The sequence below is a fragment of the Aegilops tauschii genome, chromosome 6 (assembly GCF_002575655.3).
Source record: "Aegilops tauschii subsp. strangulata cultivar AL8/78 chromosome 6, Aet v6.0, whole genome shotgun sequence".
Taxonomy (NCBI): Eukaryota; Viridiplantae; Streptophyta; class Magnoliopsida; order Poales; family Poaceae; genus Aegilops; species Aegilops tauschii.
The window spans coordinates 392497584-392519196 of record NC_053040.3 but is presented as its reverse complement, the minus strand read 5'-3'; the positions used below and the strand labels follow the sequence as shown (position 1 = coordinate 392519196).

The following is a 21613-nucleotide window of genomic DNA, read 5'->3' as shown; positions in this document are numbered from 1 at the left end:
AAGATTAAAGGTTCTCAATTATAGTGCTATGCATTAGAGATACATTCATGTGTATGACTGACAGTAACATTAGCAACTGTTGTATGTTGTTTTTTCTAGGGAATCAAGAATTCTGCAAGAGTTGCTTCTTACAGTTTATCCCTTTGGATTTAATATATAACTTAAATTTTCCTAAGGGAAAGAAATGAGTTCAGACATACAGTAACTACTTATGACATGCATGTAACCTCTTTTTTCGCGAATACGCAAGCTGCGTATCTTTGCATTGATAGAAGAAGAGTTTACAGCAAGAGGTTACAACCACACGCAAGCCATGTACGCTAGAGGCATGATCGCGGGCGGTGGAGCAGACAGAACAAGAGGCTGCTCATCCCCAAAACGCAAAAAGTCTAACTCTCGGGAATGATGTCGCTAATCCCTGCGGCGCCGGCCTTGGCCCATAGGCGCGCCTCGTCTTTGATGACTGTGGTGAGGTGGGAGAGGGATGGCGGATCGTGATCGAAGACATGCATGTAACCTCAGTAGATGCATTTTTCGCATATACATTCATGGTTGATCTACAGGCCTAATAGTATATTGTACATTGGTGGACAGAACATGCAATACCTGACAGTGATGTAGTCTTTGATACATAGTATAATTTTTGGAGGCACAACGTTTACATGTTACCCACGTCCTAATTGAAAAGTAGTCTGTACTATTAATTTATTTCTCAGGTGCTTTATGAAGTTTTTGGTAGTTCACTGTATCATGAGCACATAGTATTTGACATGCGTTGTGGATCATCTCACCCCTAACCAGTGAATGAGTCAGAAGTATTTAAGGAAATTACCCCGAGTTGTTGTTTGATAAATTAGTTCCCAGTTCTCAATTTGTTTCGATCTAAATCCTGAGCCCTACACTCTGAGAACTCAGCAGTACTATTTCATTGGTGACAAATTGAACTCAGCAGTATTGTTGAGAGAGTAATGCTCCTTTGTGAATCTAGCTTGCAGCAAGTAGCAATTTAAATTGATGCAAGCAAGTAGTAACCATGAAAAAGACGCTCCTGATTCTGTAGTATGTGTTGTATATTACACTTCTTTTTTGCTGCAGGTTCTATTAATTTTATGTGTCATATAGTGCTCCTGGTACTGCCTTCTTCTTATTTTTTTATGTTAATTTGTCATAGATAGTTTGATAAGAAGAGTAGCTTTTTATATTGGGAGCTGAGTGGAAGCCGGGACTAACCAGTCAAAAATCGTAGGCCGTAGTGCGCGACTAAGCTGAGCACTAACTAGCCCGCCACGGGCGCAGATGCGGAGCACCGCATCACCCAAAGAGGCAGGACCTCATAGATAGCAACGAGGAACGACAACCGGAGAAAGCCGCGCCATTGTCCAGGTCAACGCCACACCAGAAACACGAAGGGACGGCGTTGATCGAAATAGCGAGGCGGCATTGCAAGGCGTAGCCGGGGATTAACACAAAAGAAAATGGCGAATCTACACCGGTGGCGGTGGAGAGTGCCGGGTGAGTGGGCGGCCGGCGTTTGGGAAAGGCGGCCGGCGGTGGCGTTTACTAGGATAGTGAGATGAGGAACCGGAAGAGAGACAGTGCATGCAGTTCTGGTCTCACCAAAAGAAGGTGTATTCTTTTTCTGAGAGAGTGCGTGTTGTGTAGGCCAAGTCCTTATGTTTGATTTAAAATTTTCAAATAATGTTCTAAAAAATTGCAAAAAATACATTGAGAGAACCGTGTTATTCTGAACAAAAAACAAATGAAAGACTATTCCGTGCATCACTACTTTGTCATCAGATGAAAGTGTGAGATGAAAGTGCGGAGCTGCAGTACATCCTGATGAACTATGTTAGGGAGGTTTCTTCACATTCACACTTCATGGAGGGAAAAGGATACTCAGGGTTACCTTATTTCTGATGTTCATCAAAATTGGATATGTTAAGTGTTGTGGAATGGCACGCTGAGCAGGTTCTATTAATTTTATCGCCCGGTGCAACGCACGGGCGGCACTTGTCATAGTAATGTTTAATTATGTTTATTTCTGTGATCTGTTTTTTTTTCTACGCCGGTAGATTTGGGTTCGCCTTCCGTTGGACGATCAAGCCGACACATATGGATGTACACGTCCGCCTGGCCGACCCAAATGGACGAAAAGCGGACAAAGCGCGCGTCCGCTTGAGTTGTGCGTGTCAAAAAAGAAGATTGACAGCAGCAGCTGCACCGCCGTCCTCCTTCCCCGCGATATTCGTTGGATTCAGAACACAGTAGTGAACTCACATTTTGTTGGATTCAGAACATAGCGAGCTTGTGCATGCCAGCACGTCAGCGCCCATTACTTTCTATCTCTCCATCAGAAAGCTGTAAGCTAGTACTAGAACCAGTAAACCACAAGTACACTGCCTGAATTCGTGTGTGCCATGTTTCCAATCATTCGTTTCTGGTGGCGCACATGTAACCCTTAATTATGCCACAGATTTGGACCTCCTACCTGTTCTCCTCGTCGCGACGCTTCACCAATGCTCCGAACCGCGCCTACTCGTTCGTTACTTTCTGCTCTAATGTCACTTTTCCGAAACACCCTAAACACAAAACGCTTGAAAAATCTACCAAAAAAAGGGCGAAAGACGGTGATGCTTTATTTATAAGGCGGGGCGACGAGCCTTTTTGGAAAAGATGTAGCTTGAGAAACAACATACGCCCAACTTGTAAAGAAATGTGCAAATTTTCGTGTGTGAATTGTCTCTGCTTCTTCTTCTTCTCTATTTTTTTATTGTTTTTCTCCTTCTTTGCTAATACACCGACACGTTCTTATTATTTTTCTTCTAGTACCTCGTTGATGCACCAACACTAGAGTCCATCGAAGCCTGTTCATCATTATTTTATTTGTTTGAGCAGCAGTTCCATCATACGGAACTGCTTTCCATAATTATAATATAATGCGTGTCATCTGTGGTATCAAGCCTCTACGAAAGGAAAACAAAACCCTCATTAGCTAGCTCCACCAGCTATTGTGAGCTGCATGGACCATTAGCTGGTAGCAACTGGAAAGATGGTTGAGCTCTTCAGATCTGAAGAGAAGCAGTAGACGGCATCTATATCATCAAGACGAACATAGGAGCAGTCGACCACGAATCTGCATTAGCTTTTATTTACCGCAGGAGGCAAAAACATAAGGAATCCACAAACATTTACATGGCACCCACGACCTCAAAAGAATGGAAAGAACCACCAGCATACACTCGGTATCTATTATACGTAGAGACATTAGATCTACCCACAAAAAAGAAAGCAGCACGGTAAACTAACAACTCTAAATTCCCAGATATAATTGTGTAGCGAGCCATCTTCCCCATCGATCTCACCTGAGACCTGAATCTTCTCCTTCTTCACGAGCTTCCTTCCCGTCGTCGTGTCTATTTGGATCTCGCGGACACCACCAGAACAAGATGCAAAGCAAGCTGCTTAGTGCGCCATTGCTTGGCCGTACTGGAAGCTCTGGGTGTAGGCGAACTGCGGCGCGGGCTTGCAGTGCTGGTGCGCGGAGGAGGACGGGGGCAGCGAGGCCTTGCGGTGGTGCGTGGTGGGCAGCGAGTGGTCGGACGCGACGAGGCGGCGGACCCCGGAGCGCACCTTGTAGAGGACGTGGGCCCAGGTGCCCCTGCTTTGGCGGCCGAGCGCGGCCGCCTCCTCCTCGTTCATCTCCAGGTCGCCGGCGAAGCCGAGCTTCTTGGAGAGCAGCCAGCCGAGGCCCCAGTCCCACCAGCGCTTGAGCGGGCCGCCCGCGAACTCGGCGGCGAGCGACGGCGCCGACCGGGTCCGCCTGAACGCCCACTCGGCGGACGCGGAGGAGATGGGCTGGATCTTGCCGGAGAAGCTGGAGAGGCGCTTCCGCAGGCCCATGAGGTGGCTCTCCTCCTCCTTGCCGCCCTGGAAGGTGGGCAGGTCGTCCCTCAGCGGCCTCGTCGGCAGGAACCGCGCCTTCTGGATGTTCTCCAGGATGGTGGCCATGGCGACCAAGCAAGAACGCTAGGCAGATAGAGGGAGAAGGGGATGGTGGGGAGCTAGCAATGGCCTCCTCTCTTCTCCAGATCTTCTTGGTGCTCTGGGAATGAGTTGGCGAGGAGGATTGGGGGGCACAGAGAGGAGAGGAAGTCGTAGAACGCGCGTCTGGGTGTGTATATGTGGGTGGTGGGCGCTGCGGTCGCGGCTGGACAGGCTGGCGGGCTTTTGGGCCTCTGCGCATCGGGGGCCACGAAGTGCAGTTGAAAGCTTCGTACACCGCCGGACCGGAGGCTGCGTGTTGTTCCAGCCAGGGAGGCGACGTGAGCTGGACGTGGACGGACGGAGCAGCCGCGTTGGCTGGCAAGGCAAATGATGGGCTGCCGGTGCGGTTGCCTGTCTGTGTGTGTGTGTGTACCGGAACACCTGGCAATTGCACCTGCTGCTCTGCTTTGACATCCACCACGTGGCGAGCTGTCTGACTTTGCTGGCGTCTGTCCATGCTGGCCTAGGAACTGCTGCTACGTGGAAGTGGAACGCGAGAAAGTTTTTGTGCAGGAAACGAACGGGTCGTATGCCTTTGGGGTGGTAAAATGGATGAAAATTATCGTTGTTGCTGCTGTCCTAGGATCGATCAACCGGACACCTGGTTGCAGTTGCACTGCGCTGCTTTCAGATCATCATAAGAGGACGGCCCCTTTTGCACTTGTTGCTAGCTTCGCTGGAACCTTTGATGATCCTCTCAATGATGGATGGTTCCAGGCACATAATAAACGAGAGGGGCTGCTCTATGTCTGTGTTTGAGTGGTAGTAATAAGCAAAAGAATGCGCATGAGAACGTGGGGGTTGGATTAATCATCCAAATCGCCAGTCAGGTCGCCCACGAAACAATGCTCCTACCAGACAGAACAACCAACTGTTTGTCACCTTCTCCTTCCATCCAGCCGGGTGCTCACACACTTCAACGTACCACGCCTTTCCACAAAGACACTGCTCCTTTTTCTCTTCTTCTCGTACGTAAATAACAACGCGTGCGTCTTCGCAAGCATCACCCAGACCAAAAATGCCAGTAATACGTCGACGGGGTTATACGGGGAATCACCCGGACGGTGCCCGCCCTGAACGTTTCAGTTTCAGCGCGTTTCACGCCAGAACCATGCGGCGGTGGCGTGCAATTCGACGCGGGAAAAAGGTTGGAAGTCACCAGAAACCGGTGTTGACGGTCGAAGCTACGGAGAGATGTGCGGTTCCGAAGAAGCGGGCACAGGCCACCACACACACACACAGAGCCGGACAGCGGCGGCGGTTCACAAGTCCAACTCTGATACGACGCCCGGGCCCACCCGCCCCTACTGTTCTTTTTTTTTTTTTGAGGGGGCCCCTACTGTTCTCTTGGTCTCGATCGTCGGTTGCTTCCTCCCGCCGACACCTCCCCACCTGCGCGCGCTAAATGAGACGGCGAGGTGGGTGGAGGAAGGAATCATCCGAGTGGAGGGGCGCAACTGCTGCAGCTCCTTTGTTCCTTTCCTCCCTCGTCGCAGCGGTTTGACTGAACCATCACGCTGTGATATGCCTTTGTTTTTTTTATTAGGGTTAGGGGCGTATAATATGAGTGCCGATTTTTGGTTTTTTTAACACATTATACAGACGCAAACGCTCATACATATGCGCATACACTCACCTGTATGAACGCACACACTATTCCTATGAGCACCTTCGAGAGACTGAACCGACATATCACCTTGAGACTTACGAAGTCACCATAGGCGCCTCGTTGTCGACGGGAACGTCTCCTCCCATTAAAAGCGCATCGCCGGAAATCCTAAAATAAATCCAGGAATAATGCGAGCACCAGGACTCTCCCTCTAATCATCCAACCACGGGTTGGTTCGCGAAAATCGTATTTAATAGTTTCAGAAATAAACAAAAGAAATCTACAAAAACTTATACGTGTTTGCGGCAGATCTGTAAAATTTCAATTGAAAACATACTAGTGATTTTAAGCTAAATCCCAGCCCAACAACAACAACAACAACAAAAGGTGGCCCATTTTCATGTGCATATTTTTCTTTCTGTGTAGGCATGGAACGTATCATTACTCCCTTCAATTCATATTACTTTTTCCATCTGGATTTACTTGTCACGAAAATGGATGCATCTAGACGTATTTTAGTTCTAGACACATCCATTCCCGCGACGAGTTATTCGGGGTGGAGGGAGTACTTGTACTATTAGATTTGTTTATATATAGATGTCTCAACACACGTTTTAGATACATCCGTATCTAGACAAATTTAAGACAAGTACTATGGGTCGGAGGGATTTTGAAAATTTGCATGTATACATGCTATACATGTATTGTATGTGCATAACTTTTCCCCCCTTTTTTGTGACGCTAAAAATACGGTGCTTGACTACCAGTCTCCCTGGTCCCCCCCCTCCCCCCCCCCCCTCAGGCATTTTCGTGTATAATATGCCTTTGTGCCCGAGAGGCGTTATCTCTTCTTAAGGTACCCCAGCAACTCGCGCTGGTCATGCCTGGGCATGCGACCCCCCGACCCAGGTTTTGTCACTATCAACACTGATGTGGCAATCAAAAGAGAAGATGGCAAAGGAGGAGCAGGGGCGTAGCCCGGTCCTCTAACTCATTTCTAGGAGCATGGAGCAAACCATACCCCGGAGTCACGGATCCCTTCATTGCAGAGGCGATGGCAGTGCGCGACGGAGTTATCTACGCAAGCTAGAGGGGTTTTACAAACGTCATTGTGGAGACGGACTGCTTGGAGGTCGCCAACCTCTGGACCACTCGCCATGACTCTCGCTCAGTCGTGGCCCCTATCTTGTTAGAAATTGGAGAGCTCTCTGGTAGTTTACTTATTTTGATATTCGGCATATTGTAAGATCGGCTAACGGTCCTTCTCATATTTGTGCTAAGCAAGCCTGCACAATTGATGTGACCGAAAGCTGGATCGATAATACTCCTAGCTTCCTGATCAGTAGCCTTTTGGCAGACTGCTCGGCGAACGCCTTTAAGCAATAAAGCTTTCGCTATTTCCCCCGCAAAAAAAAGGGTTGGTAGCGCCGTAGTGGTAGCTCGAAGCAAAACAAATCAGGGACAACAACAATAATCTAGTTCCTGCTACATACCGACTCTGCTACGCAAGAAAAACGAGCTGCGTCAAGCCCACAGATATTATACAGTTCAGTGTGTAGTGCTACATCGATGAAAGCTTTAGAATTTGTGTCGGTTGAACGGTCACATTTGGCCTGACAGACCGACAGTGATTGTTACAACCACTCAAAACAAATGACACTTGATACTTGAGGGTCACAGCCTCACAGGCACGACCCGACCGACCATGTGTCCATGTGACGCAACCTTCGGTTCAATGCCAAGCTCGTGTAAAGCATGGCAAGGCGACGGACATGCATGCCTGATACACTACATTACACAAACCTCAGGGTGCACATTTTACAGCAGCAGCAGCACCGGGGTTACAACCGCTGGGGAATTTCTACTGGAATCCATTGTTATGAACTCCCAGATAGTAGGTTGTACAACACACAAATCACGCCCTCGCTCTTGCTCTCTTGAGCAGAAACCGGAGGGAAAAGAACCCCAGGACAAAGGTCTGCCAGAACCACCCCGTAGCGTTCCTCGGGTCGACCTTCTTCGCCAGGAACCAGGCGTAGACGGCTTCGCCCGCGTGCGCCGCGACCGCGGCCACAAAGACTATCCGGGTTACCAGCACCGAGCGGAAAACGAACAGATCAATGGCGAGCACCCATTTGAGCGGACCGACGGGTGGAAGGAAAGCGGCGGAGAACACAGCCAGCATCCCGGCTATTACTGCAACCCAGGTGAATATCGTCGGGCCATCGAGCTCTCTCCTCTTCCGCTCTTGCCAATAGGAGATGGTTGCGGCCAGGCCTTCCTGTGGACTCGTCACAGGCACATAGCCAAGCTCCTCCTTAGCTTTCAGATATGAAAAGTAATGTGTAACACCCACCTGTCAATATGAACTACCAGCATTAGTTTATGATCCCTGTATACAGGCAATGATTTGTTGCCACTCATCAGTCACTTGTCGATAGTAATATTATAGCAAGTCTACTTGCCTACTAGTAAAGCATAAGTAGTCAGTACAGAACTACAGATATACCTTGAAAATGACAATTTTCAAAATACTGTAAGCTCTGATTCATAAACTGCAGATCTGCCGTAGCTATATTAGGTGGAATAGGTTCAAGCTCATAGAAAACCAAAGAAGAAAAAAAGGATCTATTGTTATTCATGGCTCAGAGTGATGAACACGGTTGCCATATGAAGATAGTACACAGAAATTATGATCAAAATATATCCACCTTACATGAAAGAACAGCAGTATAGTTTTCTTTCAAGGAACAAAGACTAGGTAAAGTAATTAAAACATGACAAATACAGGTACCTTGTATACTTCAGCAGGAAGAAGAAGAGGCTGAGGAATCCATTTACTATCTAACCACGGATAGAATAGTGTGGACATGAACAAAAAGATTCTTGAAATTGCGAGGGCAACAGAGGTATCTAGTGTAACTCGAGGAACCGGATAGCCCAAACTTCGAAATAAGGGACTGATGATAAAATCAAAAGTATTAACAGGCGATCCTGAAAAAAAAAAAGCAAATTCCCGCAATAAGGCAATGCCAATTTATTTAAAGTATAATCAGACACTTCTAGTAATAAAGAAAGTGTAAATGCCATACTTTAGGTCGTGTGTATTTACTGAAAGTAAACAAAGCTAATAAAGCATCACATACATGCTACAATTAAGTTCGTAACCATTAAGCTTTGAACTCTCCAGGTTCGGAACAAGTGGAAATAAAAGTAGCAAAATAGTACTTTCAGACTTATGCAGTGTAGTGTCATCTGAAAATTAGTGAAGTACTTTTAGCCTACACAAATTATGTAGTTTTTTTTCCTCTTTTTAAGAAAAGGTTTGCCCCAAATTTTTATTAAGACAAACCAGATACTACAGGGTTCACAGCCACAATGCGGACACCACTACAAAATGCCCAATTCTGGTAACAAAACAGCCACCGAACAAGTTATGTGGTAGTAACAAGTAGAACATACATCCTTAACAGTGGCATTATTGTGAAAGTCCAGGGATGAAATCACCGATTCTGCCAGTAGTTTTTTTGCGGGTCTGTCAGTAGTTCAATTAAAGTAACCAACTGTCGCTGCTTTAGTACAACTTTGTACTAAATTAGCGACACTTATTTTGGGACGGAGGGAGTATAAGTGTATAATACTATAATTCAATAACTGTATATAAGGTTAATAATACTAGGACAGGAGCAGAAACCATGCAGGCTAACAGGAATAACTATCACATATGAAATATTCAGAACATTGTACAATGAATATGAGTTTATAGCTCAGTAAGTACTCCCTCCATCCAGACATACTTGTCGGAGAAATGGATAAAAATAGATGTATCTAGAACTAAAATACGTCTAGATACATCCTCCGACAAGTATTTTCAGACGGAGGGACTATGTATTAATAATACTAGGACAGGAGCAGAAACCATGAGGGCTAACAGGAATTACCATCACATATGAAGTATGCTTGACCAGCTGCTACAGGAGTTCCCTTCCTGCCAGGAATGTCATCTAAAAGTCCCATACTTGCCAATATCAGTGCAAGAACAAGATTATCAGCATAGACCCAATCTGTCTTCACATTTGGAGCCCCAATCCTGAAAGATGCTAATCCCAATTTTCCAAGAGACAGGATTCTTGGAAGATGACGCTCTTCACCTGGACCATAGATAGCAGCCGGGCGTATTGCACATGTATAAAGACGAGTACCTTTATTACTCCTGTAGGCAAACATCAGATCAGTATGACACTAAGACAGCCTGCATGGTGTCAAGTACTACCAAATGCCAGTCTGAGTTCAAAACAAACCAAATATTTGTTTTGAACAAATATAGTTGTACTAGAGAATAAACCCATCATATACATGGCATCGTTGCAGAGGCAGACAAATATGAATCATGACAACAACAAAAAAGTTATACTTACTTAGCTTGCCGACCATTGCTCTTCAGCACCAACTGTTCAGCGATCGATTTGCTACGCCCATAAGCATCAACATGGTCTTCGATGGGAAAATAAGGCAACGTCTCACTGCCATTGACAATTGGCTTTCCTCCAAACACCACATTATACGTGCTTACATACACAAGCCTTCTAACACCATGCTCATGGCAAGCATCCAGTACATTGCACGTCCCGTTTATATTGACCTCATCTGTTCGTCCTGCCTGAACCATTTCTTTCCCTGACATTCCATATGAAGCAAGGTGGAAGACACAGTCCACATTGCGGAAAACCTTCTCCACATCCTCCTTCTTCCGAACATCCCCTGCAACACAAAGTAATCCAGCAGATACTTTATAATTCAGTGTATATCTGGCGTTGATAGACAATTCAGGGAATGATGGTATAATAGATACTGTTAGAGTTACTCTTTTAAGAAGTAACCATGCAAGAACCCTCTCTACTTGAAGCAAAACAAACACACCAAGGAGGCAAGGAGTACTGAGGTAAAACCTCCGACACTAATTTGCAGGTTGATTCAGAGCAGTACTGTCAGGCAATTCAAGGCACGATGGTCTAATAGATACCGTTAGTGTTACTATTTTAAGAAGTAACCATGCAAGAGCCCTCTCTACTTGAAGCCAAACAAACACACCGAGGTGTACTGACAGTAAAATCTCTGTGGAACAGACGCTAATTTGAAGCTTGATTCAGTGGTAGGACTATATCCTAGTAAGAAAGGGTGGCAGCATAATGTATCATGGTCTGGAAAGCAATTCTGTCAACTATGTGCGTCTAACAGCAACCTATCTACTACATGAACTCCATTAGACGGGGGCATTTTAAACTGAGCAAAAAACCACGGTAATTTGAGGGAGGGAGAGAGCAACCTTGGAAGAAGCGGACGCCGGCGTCGAGGAGCTGCTGGGACCAGGAGGAGGAGGCGCGCAGGTCGAGGGAGCGGACCTCCAGGGCGCCGCGGCGGATGAGCTCCAGGCAGAGGGCGGCGCCGACGAAGCCCTGCCCGCCGGTCACCGCGAACCGCACGCCCTCGATCCCCTCGTTCTCGCTCAGATGCATCTCGGCTGCAGGTTCGGGCGTGGGGGTTGCGGGGCGGAGATAACAAGGCGGAGCAGGATCCGGCTCCGGCGCCGCCGACGATCTCGTTGCCGCTTTAAATTCTTGGTTGCCTCCCTGTGGGCAGAGCTGCCTGGCCAAGGCACAGGCAGGCAGGTTTACCTGACCTTCGGACGTTCCCGTGTGTGTGGCAACCGGCGGCCGATGACGGGGGTTTCTCGCGGCGCCTTGCACCCAAACACATCTGCTGATTGTTTGTAAATTTTGCAAAATTTTGCAGCTCAACAGCTAATTACACTCAAATACCCTTGGAAGGATTGGAGTATTTTTGTGCATGGTTATGTGTGTGCCTAGGCGATAATACAAGTTATACTTTTCACTTAAAATGTTGTACTTTTCACTAAAGAAATTGTACTTTTCAATGTCAACTTATACATAGAAAAGTATATGTCGATTTAGAAGTGAGTGGTAAACCTAGGTTGAGATTCTTCTAATTTGGTAGATTTTTCATATTTACTCTTAGTCTAGAATGAGATGGTTCTGTTGGGGAACGTGGTAATTTCAAAAATTCCCTACGCACACGTAGGATCATGGTGATGCATAGCAACGGGAGGGGAGAGTGTTGTCTACGTACCCTCGTAGACCGTAAGCGGAAGCGTTATGACAACACGGTTGATGTAGTCGTACGTCTTCACGATCGACCGATCCTAGTACCGAACGTACGGCACCTCCGCGATCTGCACACGTTCAGCTCGGTGACGTCCCACGAACTCACGATCCAGCAGAGTGTCGAGGGAGAGCTTCGTCAGCACGACGGCGTGATGACGATGATGATGAAGCTACCGGCGCAGGCCTTTGCCTAAGCACTGCAACGATATGACCGAGGTGGAATATGGTGGAGGGGGGCACCGCACACGGCTTGGAACAATCAACTTGTGTGTTCTAGGGTGCCCCCTGCCCCCGTATATAAAAGAGCAAGGGGGAGGTCCGCCAGCCTTGGGGCGCGCCAAGGAGAGGGGGGAGTCCTCCTCCTAGTGGGAGTATGACTCCCCTTTCCTAGTCCAACTAGGAAGGAGGAAGGGGGAAGGAAGGAGAGGGAGAGAGGGAGAGAGGGAGGAAAGAGGGGGCGCCGCCCCCTCCTTGTTCAATTCGGACTCCCAAGGGGGGGGGGGGGCGCGGCCAGCCCTAGGCCCTCTCCTCTCTCTCTCCCACAAGGCCCATGTTGGCCCATTAGTTCCCCCGGGGGTTCCGATAACCCACCGGCACTCCGATAAATATCCGGTGACCCCCGGAACTCATCCGGTGTCCGAATATAGTCGTCCAATATATCAATCTTTATGTCTCGACATTTCGAGACTCCCCGTCATGTCCATGATCACATCCGGGACTCCGAACGATCTTCGGTACATCAAAACACATAAACTCATAATACCGATCGTCACCGAACGTTAAGTGTGCGGACCCTACAGGTTCGAGAACTATGTAGACATGACCGAGACACGTTTCCGGTCAATAACCAATAGCGGAACCTGGATGTTCATATTGGCTCCCACATATTCTACGAAGATCTTTATCGGTCAAACCGCATAACGATATACGTTGTTCCCTTTGTCATCGGTATGTTACTTGCCCGAGATTCGATCGTCGGTATCTCAATACCTAGTTCAATCTCGTTACCGGCAAGTCTCTTTACTCGTTCCGTAATGCATCATCCCGCAACTAACTCATTAGTCACATTGCTTGCAAGGCTTATAGTGATGTGCATTACCGAGAGGGCCCAGAGATACCTCTCCGACAATCGGAGTGACAAATCCTAATCTCGATCTATGCCAACTCAACAAGTACCATCGGAGACACCTGTAGAGCACCTTTATAATCACCCAGTTACGTTGTGACGTTTGGTAGCACACAAAGTTCTCCTCTGGTATTCGCGAGTTGCATAATCTCATAGTCATAGGAACATGTATAAGTCATGAAGAAAGCACTAGCAACATACTAAACGATCAAGTGCTAAGCTAACGGAATGGGTCAAGTCCCGTTAATCAAATGACAACTCATGTCTATGGCTAGGAAACTTAACCATCTTTGATTCAACGAGCTAGTCAAGTAGAGGCATACTAGTGACACTCTGTTTGTCTATGTATTCACACATGTACTAAGTTTCTGGTTAATACAATTCTAGCATGAATAATAAACATTTATCATGATATAAGGAAATATAAATAACAACTTTATTATTGCCTCTAGGGCAAATTTCCTTCAGTCTCCCACTTGCACTAGAGTCAATAATCTAGTTCACATCGCCATGTGATTTAACACCAATAGTTCACATCACCATGTGATTAATATCCATAGTTCACATCACCATGTGGCCAACACTCAAAGGGTCTACTAGAGTCAGTAATCTTAGTTCACATCGCCATGTGGTTAACACCCAAAGAGTACTAAGGTGTGATCATGTTTTGCTTGTGAGAGAAGTTTAGTCAACGGGTCTGCCAAATTCAGATCCGTATGTATTTTGCAAATTTCTATGTCAACAATGCTCTGCACGGAGCTACTCTAGCTAATTGCTCCCACTTTCAATATGTATCTAGATCGAGACTTAGAGTCATCCAGATCGGTGTCAAAGCTTGCATCGACGTAACTCTTTATGACGAACCTTCTGTCACCTCCATAATCGAGAAACATATCCTTATTCCACTAAGGATAATTTTGACCTCTGTCCTGTGATCTACTCCTAGATCACTATTGTACTCCCTTGCCAAACTCAGTGTAGGGTATACAATAGATCTGGTACACAGCATGACATACTTTATAGAACCTATGGCTGAGGCATAGGGAATGACTTTCATTCTCTTTCTATCTTCTGCGTGGTCGGGCTTTGAGTCTTACTCAATTTCACACCTTGCAATACAGGCAAGAACTCCTTCTGTGACTGTTCTATTTTGAACTACTTCAAAAAATTGTCAAGGTATGTACTCATTAAAAAAACTTATCAAGCGTCTTGATCTATCTCTATAGATCTTGATGCTCAATATGTAAGCAGCTTCATCGGGGTCTTTCTTTGAAAAACTCCTGTCAAACACTCCTTTTATGCTTTCCAGAAAATTCTACATCATTTTCGATCAACAATATGTCATTCACATATACTTATCAGAAAGGTTGTAGTGCTCCCACTCACTTTCTTGTAAATACATGCTTCATCGCAAGTCTGTATAAAACTATATGCTTTGATCAACTCATCAAAGCATATATTCCAACTCTGAGATGCTTTGTACCAGTCCATGGATGGATCGCTGGAGCTTGCATATTTTGTTAGCACCTTTAGGATCGACAAAACCTTCTGGTTGCATCATATACAACTCTTCTTTAAGAAATCCATTAAGGAATGTAGTTTGACATCCATTTGCCAGATTTCATAAAATGTGGCAATTTGCTAACATGATTCGGACAGATTTAAGCATCGCTACGAGTGAGAAAATCTCATCGTAGTCAACACCTTGAACTTTGTCAAAAACCTTTTCTGACAAGTCTAGCTTTGTAGATAGTAATACTACTATCAGCATCCGTCTTCCTCTTGAATATCTATTTATTTTCTATGGCTTGCCGATCATCGGGCAAGTCAACCAAAGTCTACACTTTGTTTTCATACATGGATCCCATCTCAGATTTCATGGCCTCAAGCCATTTCGCGGAATCTGGGCACATCATCGCTTCCTCATAGTTCGTAGGTTCGTCATGGTCAAGTAACATGAACTCCAGAATAGGATTACCATACCACTCTAGTGCATAACGTACTCTGGTTGACCTGCGAGGTTCGACAGTAACTTGATCCGAAGCTTCATGATCATCATCATTAACTTCCTCACTAATTGGTGTAATCATCACTTGAACTGATTTCAGTGAAGAAATACTTTCCAATTCGGGAGAAGGTACAATTACCTCATCAAGTTCTACCTTCCTCCCACTCACTTCTTTCGAGAGAAACTCCTTCTCCAGAAAGGATCCATTCTTAGCAACAAAGATCTTGCCTTCGGATCTGTGATAGAAGGTGTACCCAATAGTCTCTTTTGGGTATCCTATGAAGACACATTTCTCCGATTTGGGTTCGAGCTTATTAGGTTGAAGCTTTTTCACATAAGCATCGCAGCCTCAAACTTTAAGAAACGACAGCTTAGGTTTCTTGCGAAACCATAGTTCATACGGTGTCGTCTCAACGGATTTAGACAGTGCCCTATTTAACGTGAATGTAGCTGTCTCTAATGCATAACACCAAAACGATAGTGGTAAATCGGTAAGAGACATCATAGATTGCACTATATCCAATAAAGTATGGTTATGGCGTTCGGACACACCATTATGCTGTGGTGTTCCAGGTGGCATGAGTTTGTGAAACTATTCCACATTGTTTTAATTGAAGGCCAAACTCGTAACTCAAATATTTGCCTCTGCGATCAGATCGTAGAAACTTTATTTTCTAGTTACGATGATTCTCTACTTCACTCTGAAAATCTTTGAACTTTTCAAGTGTTTCAGACTTGTGTTTCATCAAGTAGATATACACATATCTGCTCAAATCATCTGTGAAGGTCAGAAAACAATGAGACCTGTCGTGAGCCTCAACACTCATTGGATCGCATACATCGGTATGTATTATTTCCAATAAGTCAGTGGCTCGCTCCATTGTTCTGGAGAACGGAGTCTTAGTCATCTTGCCCATGAGGCATGGTTCGCAAGCATCAAGTGATTCATAATCAAGTGATTCCAAAAGCCCATCAGCATGGAGTTTCTTCATGCGCTTTACACCATTATGACCTAAACGGTAGTGCCACAAATATGTTGCCCTATCATTATCAACTTTGCATCTTTTGGCATCAATATTACGAATATGTGTATCAACACGATCAAGATTCAATAAACCATTTATTTTGAGTGTATGACCATAGAAGGTTTTATTCATGTAAACAGAACAACAATTATTCTTTGACTTAAATGAATAACCGTATTGCAATAAACATGATCTAATCATATTCATGCTCAACGCAAACACCAAACAACATTTATTTTAGGTTCAACACTAATCCCGAAGGTAAAGGGAGTGTGCGATAGTGATCTTATCATCCTTGGAATCATTTCCAACACACATCGTCACCTCGCCCTTAACTAGTCTCTGTTTATTTTGCAACTCTTGTTTCGAGTTACTACTCTTAGCAACTAAACTAGTATCAAATACCGAGGGGTTGCTATAAACACTAGTAAAGTACACATCAATAACATGTATATCAAATATACCTTTGTTCACTTTGCCATCCTTCTTATCCGCCAAATACTTGGGGCAGTTCTGCTTCCAGTGACCAGTCCCTTTGCAGTAGAAGCACTTAGTCTCAGGCTTAGGTCTAGACTTGGGCTTCTTCACTTGAGCAGCAACTTGCTTGCCGTTCTTCTTGAAGTTCCCCTTCTTCCCTTTGCCCTTTTCTTGAAACTAGTTGTCGGTGGAAACGACACCTATGGAATCACTGGGATCCCTTCTATGGTTGGCGGGCGCGGGGTTGTGCAAAGAGCGGGTCTGGCGGTCAGCACAAGGTTCGTTTACCCAGGTTCGGGCCGAGAAGATGCGTAATACCCTAGTCCTGCTTTGGTGTATGTATTTGAGTGTTCTTGAGCTCTTGAGCTAGCTACGGTGTGTGTGTTGCTCAAAAGATCCGAATCCTTCTCCTGGATGCCTCGGGCCTCCTTTTATAGACAAAAGGGGTCGCCACAGTGGCACACAGGAGGTGGAAAGGTGTACAGTGGATGAGTCTATCCTCTAGCACCGCCGAACAAACGCATTTAATGCGCTGCCGACGTGCCCCTCTTGCTTTATCGGGGACGACAAGGAAGCTCGTCCCAGTTGTCGCTGCCTCGCCTGGCTCTGATGTGCGTCCGAGCTGATGAGGCGTTGCAGCGCCACGTCGGCTGGCTGCTGGGCTGGCGCGGTGGTGGAGTCTTCACGAAGATCTGCATGCCACCACGCAGGTGCTAGCTGGGTCGGTGTAGAGGCCGCATGCTGCCACGCAGGTGCCTGCCCAGCTGGTTGAGCTAGCAGCTGCATGGGAGCGGCAGTGTAGTCTTGGCAGACGCGGGCCTGATTGCGGCCTCGTAGGTGTCTTCGGCAAGGGCCTTGCCGGGGCTCCGGCTGCCGTGGCTCCGGCTGCCGTGGCACCGCGGTCGTCCCCGGCAAGGGTCTTGTCGGGGGTCTCATGGATTTCCTCGGCTAGGATCCCGCCGAGGTTCGTCGTCTTCTGGTCCTCATCTGATCTTGTGTGTTTATGATCTTGACGAAGATCTGCATGCCACCACAGAGGCGCCTCCCGAGCCTTGGTTCCAATGTGGTTGATGATGTTGGAACCCTTGGGCTCGAGGGTGGCGCACTCTGCTGGCATCGGGCAAGTTGCCCCGGCAAGGGTCTTGCCGAGGCTGCGGAGGCTGCCCCGGCAAGGGTCTCGCCGGGGGAGTCTGCCTCGCACTCTTGCTCTTTGTGTCTCTGGTCTTGGCGTTGCTTTGGTCGTCTTGTGCTCTGGCTTCCCTCCTCTGCCCTGCTCAGTGTGGTCGCGAGCGCGGCTCTGACTGCCCGTGTACAAGTAAAGGGGTACAAAGGAGAGCCCCTACTTTAGTACACCGACAGGAGCCCCCGGGCCTGGGCCACACATAAGCGTGGTGCGTTGTTGGGCTAGGCCCAGAACGGTGCGCAGGCAGGCGGGGCGGATTTTTATCACAATAATTTTTCCGCTCACTGCGCTTCCCCACGACCTGCGTTGAACGCGTGACGTGGGGGGTCATGCGTGACGTGGGGGTCATGCGTGGGGTGGTTCCTGCACGCATGTGTCACGTCACAGTAAATGGTAAAGAGGCGGCCCGCGCCTTCCCCATAAAAAGGAATAACCGCAGGTGCGCTGCTCATTTACCCTCTGTGCCTTCTCCAATCTCGGAACCGCCATCCCCTCCTTCTTCCTTCCCAAGCTCTTGCTCTCGCTCGCCGCCGCCGCGTGTTCGCTGTTCTTCATCCTTCGCCTCTCGCAGCCGCCATGGCACCCAAAACCAGCAAAGGCAAGGGAGTGGCCAAGGACACCGGGGGAAGGAGCCGCCGGAGAGCGAGTTGGCGGCGCGGCGGACGCAGTTCGCCTACTTTCCCTCGACGGTCGACATGGTCCACCTCCGGGACTACTTCAAGCCCCTGTGGGGGTGCAAGACAGGGGGAAGACGACGGGGCATCTGGCCACGCGTATCATCCTTGCTGATTTCGCCGAGGCCGGCCCGAATCGGTACCCATTCTTTGTCGATTACTTTTCCTGCGGCCTCTGCCCCCTTTCTCCGATTTCTTCAATGATGTCATGCACACATACGACTTCCACCTTCTGGATTTCACTCCGAATGTCGTGGCGTGCATGGCTCTTTTTGCCCATCTCTGCGAGGGCTTCACGGAGTGCTCCAAAATACGACGCTCTTCCGCCACTACTTTTATCCTCGGATCCAAAAGGGAGGCGCCATCTCCGGTTGTGTCACCTGGATCCCAAGGACCCAGGAGAAAGGGACATACCCGGAGGGCGCTCAGAAGGAGAGGTGGGAGGAGTGGCGGAGCTGGTGGTGCTGGATTGAGGAGGAGGATCCACAGGAATTTTGCCGGGTTCGCCAGGCGCCGCCGGTTCGCAGAAATGACTGGGGCGATGTCGACGCCCAGGATGAGAAGCTCAAGGTCACCACCACCAGGATCCATTGCCTCACCGTTGTCGGGCTTACCCTGGAGATGATTGGGGCGGACTTCATCCGCTGCCGAATCGCTCCTCTGCACAACAAGGGGAGGCCGGCCTGGCTTTTCAAGAATGCGGCTGACATCATGAGGCTTCGCCCTGGTTTGAACCACAACTTCACGGTGATGGGGCACGCCCACTTTTGCCAATGGCTATTTCAGCTCGACGTGAACCGCGACGGTAAGGCCGAGAGGTCCGGCAAGGCTGCGAAGGCCGGCAAGGTCGCCAAGGGGCCCTTGTTTGGGTTGCCGGCGGGGGTGGTCCCGCTGCGCAATAACTCACGCCGCAACGACACCATCGCCATGATGCCGGACTTCAACGCGCACGGGCTTAACCCAAATTGGGCCGAGCCGGGGGAGGATCAGGTGCAGGAGTTCTTTGACAAGCTGTCGGAGAAGTACGTCCATGCCGAGCCGCTGCTCGTCTAGGACACCACCCAGGCAGAATTGGACTATATCGCCGCCAGGGCAGCGGAGGCGGAGCTCTCCAAGGAGGCCGGCAGTGCTGGCGGCGTGGACGACGAGGTTGCGGCGGCCGTGGAGGAGAGGGAGCTCGCCCAGTGGGAGGAATCCGCTGGGGAGGCCAGCAGCGCCGGCACCGGGGCCCCTCTCATTGAAGATGTGGTCGAGGAGTCCTCGAAGGAGGAGGTCGAGACTGTCGACCCTCCGGCCATGGGGAGAGGGCGAGTCATGCAGCGGGCCAGCTCTGGCGAGCCGGTCCGCCCCGGCAGGGCTGCGCATGTTGGGGAACGTAGTAATTTCAAAAAAATTCCTACGCACACGCAAGATCATTGTGATGCATAGCAACGAGAGGGGAGAGTGTCATCCACATACCCTCGTAGACCGTAAGCGGAAGCGTTATGAGAACGCGGTTGATGTAGTCATACATCTTCACGATCCGACCGATCCATGTACCGAACGCACGGCACCTCCGAGTTCAGCACACGTTCAGCTCGATGACGTCCCACGAACTCCGATCCAGCAGAGCTTCACGGGAGAGTTCCGTCAGCACGACAGCGTGATGACGGTGATGATGTTGCTACCGACGTAGGGCTTCGCCTAAGCACCGCTATGATGTGATCGAGGTGGATTATGGTGGAGGGGGGCATCGCACACGGCTTGGAACAATCAACTTGTGTGTTCTAGGGTGCCCCCTGCCCCCGTATATAAAGGAGCAAGGGGGAGGCCGGCCGGCCCTTGGGGCGCGCCAAGGAGGGGGGAGTCCTCCTCCTAGTAGGAGTAGGACTCCCCTTTCCTAGTCCAACTAGGAAGAGGGAAGGGGGAAGGAAAGAGAGGGAGAGGGAGAGGGAAAGAGGGTCCGTGCCACCCTCCCCTAGTCCAATTCGAACTCCTCATGGGAGGGGATGCGCCACCTCCTGCGCTGCTGCCCTCTCTCTCCCCCTCAGGCCCACTAAGGCCCAATACTTCCCCGGGGGGTTCCGGTAACCCCTCCGGCACTCCGGTTTTCTCCGAAACCACCCGGAACACTTACGGTGTCCGAATATAGCCGTCCAATATATCAATCTTTACGTCTCGACCATTTCGAGACTCCTCGTCATGTCCGTGATCACATCTGGGACTCCGAACTACCTTCGGTACATCAAATCACATAAACTCATAATACCGATCATCACCGAACGTTAAGCATGCGGACCCTACGGGTTCGAGAACTATGTAGACATGACCGAGACACGTCTCCGGTCAATAACCAATAGCGGAACCTGGATGCTCATATTGGCTCCTACATATTCTACGAAGATCTTTATCGGTCAAACCGCATAACAACATATGTTGTTCCCTTTGTCATCGGTATGTTACTTGCCCGAGATTCGATCGTCGGTATCTCAATACCTAGTTCAATCTCGTTACCGGCAAGTCTCTTTAGTCGTTCCGTAATGCATCATCCCGCAACTAACTCATTAGTCACATTGCTTGCAAGGCTTGTAGTGAAGTGCATTACCGAGAGGGCCCAGAGATACCTCTCCGACAATCGGAGTGACAAATCCTAATCTTGATCTATGCCAACTCAACAAGTACCATCGGAGACACCTGTAGAGCACCTTTATAATCACCCAGTTACGTTGTGACGTTTGGTAGCACACAAAGTGTTCCTCCGGCATTTGGGAGTTGCATAATCTCATAGTCATAGGAACATGTATAAGTCATGAAGAAAGCAATAGCAATATACTAAAAGATCAAGTGCTAAGCTAACGGAATGGGTCAAGTCAATCACATCATTCTCTAATGATGTGATCCCGTTAATCAAATGACAACTCATGTCTATGGCTAGGAAACTTAACCATCTTTGATTCAACGGGCTAGTCAAGTAGAGGCATACTAGTGACACTCTGTTTGTCTATGTATTCACACATGTACTAAGTTTCTGGTTAATACAATTCTAGCATGAATAATAAACATTTATCATGATATAAGGAAATATAAATAACAACTTTATTATTGCCTCTAGGGCAAATTTCCTTCAGTCTCCCACTTGCACTAGAGTCAATAATCTAGTTCACATCGCCATGTGATTTAACACCAATAGTTCACATCACCATGTGATTAATATCCATAGTTCACATCACCATGTGGCCAACACTCAAAGGGTCTACTAGAGTCAGTAATCTAGTTCACATCGCCATGTGGTTAACACCCAAAGAG

At 48.0% G+C, this 21613-nt stretch overlaps 2 protein-coding genes across 3 annotated transcripts; both read right to left on the bottom strand.

Annotated features, from left to right (window-relative positions):
* Positions 1 to 3121: 3121 nt before the first annotated feature.
* On the bottom strand, positions 3122 to 4194 carry LOC109757849 (uncharacterized). The gene has a single exon (XM_020316685.4). It carries the CDS (start codon positions 4006 to 4008, stop codon positions 3463 to 3465), a length of 546 nt encoding a protein of 181 aa, XP_020172274.1. The 5' UTR covers positions 4009 to 4194; the 3' UTR covers positions 3122 to 3462.
* Positions 4195 to 7153: 2959 nt separating this feature from the next.
* Positions 7154 to 11398, bottom strand: LOC109757843 (uncharacterized). 2 transcript variants are annotated; one of them, XM_020316680.4, is made up of 5 exons: positions 10980 to 11398; positions 10072 to 10414; positions 9595 to 9866; positions 8448 to 8647; positions 7154 to 8009 (listed from the first exon to the last, which is right to left on the bottom strand). In XM_020316680.4, exons 1-5 carry the CDS (start codon positions 11167 to 11169, stop codon positions 7569 to 7571), a joined length of 1446 nt encoding a protein of 481 aa, XP_020172269.1. In that variant the 5' UTR covers positions 11170 to 11398; the 3' UTR covers positions 7154 to 7568. The 2 variants fall into 2 exon arrangements, with proteins under 2 accessions (XP_020172269.1, XP_020172270.1); XM_020316681.4 differs by having other exon boundaries at positions 8457 to 8647; positions 10980 to 11388.
* Positions 11399 to 21613: the final 10215 nt, after the last annotated feature.

Excerpts from the sequence above, each read along its gene's own strand:
- LOC109757849 (XM_020316685.4), bottom strand. The coding sequence starts at position 4,008 with ATGGCCACCATCCTGGAGAACATCCAGAAGGCGCGGTTCCTGCCGACG.
- LOC109757843 (XM_020316680.4), bottom strand. The coding sequence starts at position 11,169 with ATGCATCTGAGCGAGAACGAGGGGATCGAGGGCGTGCGGTTCGCGGTG. Across the intron at positions 9,867-10,071 it reads AGCAATGGTCGGCAAGCTAA|GAGTAATAAAGGTACTCGTC; the intron begins GTAAGTATAACT and ends GTTTGCCTACAG. Across the intron at positions 8,648-9,594 it reads AGCATACTTCATATGTGATG|GATCGCCTGTTAATACTTTT; the intron begins GTAATTCCTGTT and ends TTTTTTTTTCAG.